Raw genomic sequence first — 7,248 nt, 5'->3', positions numbered from 1 at the left:
AATCTTCTAAAACAAAAAGTTTCTGCTGCAGTCATTTCTTTATAAATGTCTAGGAACTCCTCAGAATTCTAATTAGAAAATAATTTAGGGAAGCATTACGTAAACCGAAACCATATAATATACGACCACCAGGTTGTTCTTTGAACTTTCCACACACTTATATCTGACCAATTCTCTTTCTTACCACCTGCATAGCGTTCTCTCTCTTTCTATCTCCAAATGAAGCTCCAATCCATTGAGCTTCCCTTTGGGAAAAACCAGTCACTACACAAGTCACCAAAGATAGTTCTACTAGTAATATTTACCCTAGTTTTTCTCATAGTCATACCCTATTACCCTTTGCTAAAGTACCCTCTATATCTTGTCAAAAATTCTTCAGAACCCTCCTCTTTTTATGATTCCAATGATGAATTAATAAGTGTACAGTCCATCAATGAAAAGTGTGACTTGTTTTCTGGAGAATGGATTCCAAATCCAGATGCTCCATACTACACAAACACAACGTGTTGGGCAATACATGAGCATCAAAATTGCATGAAATATGGGAGACCAGATAGTGAATTCATGAAGTGGAGGTGGAAACCACATGGGTGTAACCTACCTATTTTCAACCCAGCACAATTCCTTGAAGTGGTCAGAGGAAAGTCTTTGGCCTTTGTTGGAGATTCTGTGGGAAGAAACCAAATGCAATCCTTGATTTGCCTCCTATCTAGGGTAAGTCTCCTCTAGTATCTAAATTTTTATCAGCAACAAACTTAATTACAATGATATAAATCATTATTGTGCAAGATCTTTTATAATTCTTATGCATACGTAAGATCTCTCAAAGTGTGACATTATATTTTAAGCAAACTTTTACTATGGATGCATGAGTGTTATTATGGTCATCTAATAACAACTTTACAGTTTTAGGTTTGATCATTGATGTTTGTTTTTGGCTTTCATCCTATATTACTAGTTTATTTGAGAGAAAATTATATTGATCTCCTTTGAGGTTTCAACCAAATTATATTGTATTTTTCCTTGTTTCAAATTAAATACTAACCACCCTTGAATTGAAAAAACACCATACACTAAAATCTTCAAGGCACTAAACACCAAGATTTTAAAATATTTCTATTGATTTTATAAAATAAAATAAAAAGAACAATGAAAGAGACTTTTGGCTAGAAAATTTTTATGCCGGGCCCTTCATTTTAGTTTCCTACCTTATCTGTCCTAGTTTTTTATTTTTATTTTTTTAAGCTTCTCTTTACGTGGAGCAAAATGCTTCAAAAATTTCAAGTCAATTTTTTATTATTTTAAACTTCGAATTAAGTGAGGAATAATGGATTTGTAAAAATAAGTTGAAATAATCAAGCAATGGATTTGTGAAGAAAATAGTTGGAATAGTAAAGTTAGTTGCAGTGGATCAAATCTAAAATGATTTAAGCTCCAATAATTAGTAGGATAATTACCGTGAGAGAGTATTTTACATATTTGAATGAAATTTCAATTATTTTTTATTGTAGGCAAAAATTCCATTAATTAATTTAATAGAATTTTTTCTCTTTTTTTTTTTTTTTTTTTTTTTTGGCTAAAAAAAGATCAATATATTGAAACAACTGATGTATGACTTGCGCCAGCCCCGTTGTACCTCTGGTCGGTGCTGTGGCTCAAAAAAGTAGCATATGTTTCCATATTTAAGAGAGGTTGTTGTCTAATTAGGTACAAAGTTAGTGCTTTTCAAAAATTGAAAACAACTGATGTATGATATGTTCCCATATTTAAGAGAGGTTGTTGTCTAATTAGGTACAAAGTTAGTGCTTTTCAAAAAAAAGGTACAAAGTTAGTGCTTTAAAAAAAAAAGGTGCAAAGTTAGTGGAGCTAAAACCTAAGCCTAAAGCCATTGTGACATTGTGTTATTCAAGGAGCAGGTAAAAATGACAGTACAGAAATATCATTATTGAAGGATTAGGTATAAATAGTCAATTATAAAAACGAGGTAGCATGGCTTGGAATCTTTGCCACCGCATAATATCTTGCACTGCATGTTAAACTTGGGCAATGAAACGTACAAAGAGCCTTTTGGCACCATATCACCTACAGTTTGTAGAACTATAATCCCTGTAATATATAATTTAGTTAGACCAATTAAAATCTAACGCATCAAATATCAAAAATAAAATAAAATAACTCCACATCACCTGGCTCTTGTTTGGTCATGGAGCAAAGGGAAGAGGGTTGGTTAATGGAGAGAAAATCTTTTTTTTTTTTTTTTTTTTTTAATACAAGAGAAAATCTAAATCTAAAACCATAACCTTTTGTATCATAATTCTGATACGACAGATTATGAATGATAGATAAAATATAGTGGGTCCAAGTAAAAATGACAGTCATAGTATACCACATAGGATAGTTGTAGAAAATAGTGTGGTAAAAATTATGGTTCTAGAATAACTCATTAACTGAATGAGAGATATTGTGTATTCTTCTAATGGTAGGATTGACTTGGAATTGAGTTAGCTTCTTAAATAAATATAATGACAATATATTTCACAATTTTTTTTTCATTACGTTTGATATGGTAAGTTGTAATTGTTACTACAGGTAATAATAGTAATGGTTTAATGTGAAAGTGTTGTTGTACTAATCATAACCTTCCACAAATATAATGCCAATATATTTCACATTTTTTTTTTAATTAAGTTTGAGATAGTAAGTTGTAATTGTTACTACAAGTAATAATAGTAATGGTTTAATGTGATAGTGATGTTATACTAACCACAACCTGCCACGTCAACAAATTATCATAAAAGTAGTGAAATTTTTTGTATTGGTAGAATCGTTGTTTTTTGTATGATGTGATAGATTTTAATTGTTTCAACTAAACCACGATACCCGGATTATGTAACATAGATTGGAGAGTATAAGGTCCCAACAACAAAGGTCTCTCTCTCCATGTGGTAAGTAAACATATGCCACGTGATATTATGAGCCCCTTTGTTACAGTATCTTATTTATAATTTGACCCTCACTCTTGAATCTTGAGATCTGAAGAAGAATAACAATGTGCTAAGCTTACTTTCGAACCAAGTTCCATCTTTGAGCTCTTTTAGTCTTTAGAGTTTAGACCTTTTAGGAACCTTATTTGGAAAACTAGTATATATTAAAAATGGGGAGGTAAAAAAAAGTTTGGAAAAAGTTTTAGGATTTCGACAAACTAATCCTTAATTAACCTGCATGTGGATACCGTTTTAATAGTTCCCAAATTATTATTATTTTAATTTTGCAAGGCAGAATTTGGCTAGATATTCACAAAAATCTTATAGTAAGTCCTAAAACTAGATGATCATGATTATTTCACTCTCATATTATAAATTATAGTATGTATTAGTGTATACACCACTCATAAAATATGGACACTTAGGGTTCGTTTGGATATAACTGAAAACTGAAAATACTGTAGCAAAATAATTTTTAAATATGTGAATAGTGCCGTGGGACCCATTTTTAATATATTTTTTTTCTGAATAAAGTGGTTATGGGTCCCACGAATAGTGCATAAATAGTAAAATTTGTCTCCACACAGTAAAATGAACAGTACTTGTTACTGTTCATAAGCGCTGAAAAAAAAAAGGCCTGTTGAAACGCACACTTAATTAATGTCTACACTTTGTACGTGACTGGTGTGAAATTATAATTTTCCCAAGGTATAGTGTCACCATGAATTGAAGTGAGGGCAGGGCAGTGAAGACTGGCCTGGTATGCCTGAAGGATGATCACCTAAGCTAGTGTGTAGATTTAGAACCCTAGGTGCAGTTGAAGATATATAGTACACATTATCTATTTTAGGGTAATTCATGCCAGTGCTCTAACAAAGCTAAAGAATGTCCTCATCTTAACGTGTTCCTTGTTGGTTTGCACTTAAGACCAGCTTGGGTGAAATTTAGTAGAAGTGAGTGGAATTGCCTATTTGCCCCACATAAATTGGATATATGTATCTATAATTGAAAAGAGTGTTTCTTTCTTTATTTTATTTTATTTTTTTTTATAAGATGAAAAAAAAGGAGGGGATTTATTAAACTAACAATGACAAAAACTTACGAGGCTGATTTAGCAGCGGCTTCACTTAGATTCGAGATGCTTTAAGCTTCCAAAAGCTTTGAAAAAAGTTCAAATTTTAACAGTTCCCTTTTCAAGGATCAATTTATATAACTTCAGGGATCTTGGTCCAATGATAACTTTGTGTGTAGGTCCGAGAACTACATGTGCTTAGAGATTAGTATCACAGGACAACATGTGCTTAGAGATTAGTTATTATGCTATAAATAACAGCCCCATAAACAATTAATGGTGTAATATATATAAATTTTTTTTTTCTTTCTTTCAATTGGCTGTCTTCTGGCAGATCTATTTGCTTTTAAATAAAACAAAATCCGAAAGGCCTGGTCATCTAAACGTGTCGGAGGAATATATTGATCAACTACTGAAATTTTCAAACCTAACAAAACACAAATTGTTGTAAGCTCTCTCTCTCTCTCGATCTGAGAAAGGAATCAAATAGAAAATTAATAAGTTGTCAGCTTAGTCTAGTTTATACTAAATTGTCTCTCGACATTCCAACCAATTTTCATTATTTTGCCCCTTGACTTACTTATGTTTCTTAGACAATTGTCCTCTATACGGATCTGTTGGCTAACACTTCATATTATTATTCTTGTGTGTACTAGAATTTTAGTAGATTTGTCACAAACTGTTGGATGTGAACATTGCTACCTTATAATAATTTTTCATGAGCTGGACCCTGCAAACATACATGATGCACCATTGCATCCTCACATATCGAGAAACAAGACACATGACCTATGCTTTTAGGTCTTACCTTTTCTTTCTTTTTTGTTTTTCTTAAGATTGAGTTCCATTTCAATTTTTGTGTTTTCAGGTAGAATATCCTATAGACGTTTCATACACACCGGATGAGCATTTCAAACGTTGGAGATACATGAGTTACAACTTCACCCTAGCCACTTTTTGGACACCTCATTTAGTAAAAGGCGAGGAAGCAGACAATAATGGTCCAACCCACACAGGCCTCTTCAATCTCTACCTTGATGAGTTTGATGAGGAATGGACAACCCAAGTAGAAGAATTTGACTACTTGATCATCTCTGCGGGCCATTGGTTCTTCAGGCCAATGGTATACTATGAAAATCACCAAATTGTTGGCTGCCATTATTGTCTTCTAGATAATGTTACCGACCTAACAATGTACTATGGTTACAGAAAAGCATTTAGGACTGCCTTTAAAGCCATTAATAGCTTGAAAAACTACAAGGGTATAACATTTCTTAGGACTTATGCACCATCACATTTTGAAAATGGTTTGTGGAACCAAGGTGGGAATTGTGTGAGAACTAAGCCATTTAGGAGCAATGAGATAAAATTGGACGATCAAAATTTAGAGCTGTACATGGCCCAAGTGGAGGAATTTAGGAAGGCAGAGAAAGAAGGGAAAAAGAAAGGTTTGAGATACAGGTTACTTGATACAACACAAGCAATGTTATTAAGACCAGATGGTCACCCTAGTAGATATGGGCATTGGCCACATGAAAATGTGACATTGTACAATGATTGTGTGCACTGGTGCTTGCCAGGACCCATCGACACCTGGAGTGACTTTCTTCTTGAGATGTTGAAGAGGGAAGGTGTGAGATCACACGAGGAGAAGCTTCAATATTTGAGTGACAGAAAATTGCCAGTTAGATAGATTGAACTATTATTGTACTTATATATGTTAATTTATTGCTCTCATTTTTAATTATGTTTACGTATCTCAAATTTGTTTAATATGTACACGGTGGATGAAAATCGAAGAGACTAAGAGGGACAAAACCTCGCATGTTGCTTTGTGGGTTTCTTTTAGCCTTTGGATTGCTTCTCTTCAACATGTTATTCATTTATTTAAAAAAATGGAGAAAACTTCGCATGTGGCCTAAACCTCCTTAATAAGTGGGCCCAATACAGGAAATTTTTAACATTTTAAATTTTAGGAGAAAACACTATTTTGGTTTTTACATTTTTGGGTCACGGTTAATTTGGTCCTTATATTATGGTAACAGTCAATTTAGTCCCAATTATTTTTAACTTGCAGTCAATTTGGTTCTTACCGTTAACTCACTAACGAAATATGTTTACGTGATAGATAGCAAATACAATTTGCACATTTGAAGTTGACATGGCAAATAAAATAATATTATAAGTAATTAATTAACATCAAACAATTACATCTCAGCATTGTAATAAATAAAAAATTATCGTGTTGGTTTGAAACTATGTATTGTCAAAACATTATTGTTGTAATTTTTCATTTATATGTCAATATATTTCCCTTGTTTGTTTGAAAAAAAAAAAAAAAAAAAAAAAAAAAAAAAAAAAACAACAAGATCAAAATCTAGATCATTGCTTCATAGATCTCTCAAGTCTGTGCCACTTTCAGATCTCACAAATCTGAACCAATTCCAAAACCACAATCTAGGTTTGGTTTTAGATCTCGGTGTCTTCCTAGATCTCTCTTCTTCTTCTTCTTCTCTCTCTCTCTCTCTCTCTCATGGTTCTCTCTTCAATTTCAGGAGTATCAAATCGACAAGCTCAAATCTGTTTCTTGATGTTGATTTTTTGGGTGTGTGTGGGTATAAACCACGAAATAGATTTGCATACCCAAATAAATAAATAAATAAAGAAAGAAAAAAAAGAAAGAAAGAAAGATTAGAAAGAAAATAAATTAGGGAATAAACTATTTGATCCCCAGCCTAAATTGTGTGGTTTTGAAATCATGTCTAATCGGAGAGAGATGAAATCGAATCTAAAATTTTGAAATGTTAGAATGAGAGAAAGGACAAATTTGAGGTTCAAAAGCCTTTTTTATGAGAAATTTGACATGGCGTGGTATTCAAGCAACGATGTAGGAAATTTCAAAGAAATTTCATTCTTCAAGATTTGAATAAGTTGAAGTGGTCGACCCATAATGTAAGAGTCATCGTAGTAGTAACAAAGAGGAGGTATTGTTGTGAGTGGGAAAGAGTAAGAATAGAGAGGAAGACAAGGATGTGCACATTTGCTAATTTTTGCTTTGGGATGAATTGGGGTTTTAGGAATTGTATTGTGAGCTGAGATCGGACATGGGAGTGTCTAAAATGTGTTTGTAATTGCAGAGGAGATTTGAGTCTAGGTTTGATCTGGGATTTTTTTTTTTTTTTTTTTTGTAAG

The 7,248-nt window shown here is 32.7% G+C and overlaps 1 protein-coding gene across 1 annotated transcript; it reads left to right on the top strand.

The window, feature by feature from the left end:
* Positions 1-5,898, top strand: LOC115975851 (protein trichome birefringence-like 19). Its single transcript, XM_031096878.1, has 2 exons — positions 1-714; positions 4,925-5,898. Exons 1-2 carry the CDS (start codon positions 220-222, stop codon positions 5,747-5,749), a joined length of 1,320 nt encoding a protein of 439 aa, XP_030952738.1. The 5' UTR covers positions 1-219; the 3' UTR covers positions 5,750-5,898.
* Positions 5,899-7,248: the final 1,350 nt, after the last annotated feature.

The sequence above is a fragment of the Quercus lobata genome, chromosome 2, assembly GCF_001633185.2.
Source record: "Quercus lobata isolate SW786 chromosome 2, ValleyOak3.0 Primary Assembly, whole genome shotgun sequence".
NCBI lineage: Eukaryota > Viridiplantae > Streptophyta > Magnoliopsida > Fagales > Fagaceae > Quercus > Quercus lobata.
Note: the sequence above shows the minus strand (reverse complement) of the source record. Positions and strands in the feature narration are given on the sequence as shown.

Coding starts and splice junctions, on each gene's coding strand:
- LOC115975851 (XM_031096878.1), top strand. CDS start 220: ATGAAGCTCCAATCCATTGAGCTTCCCTTTGGGAAAAACCAGTCACTA. Junction 715..4,924: donor TGATTTGCCTCCTATCTAGG/GTAAGTCTCCTC, acceptor TTGTGTTTTCAG/GTAGAATATCCTATAGACGT.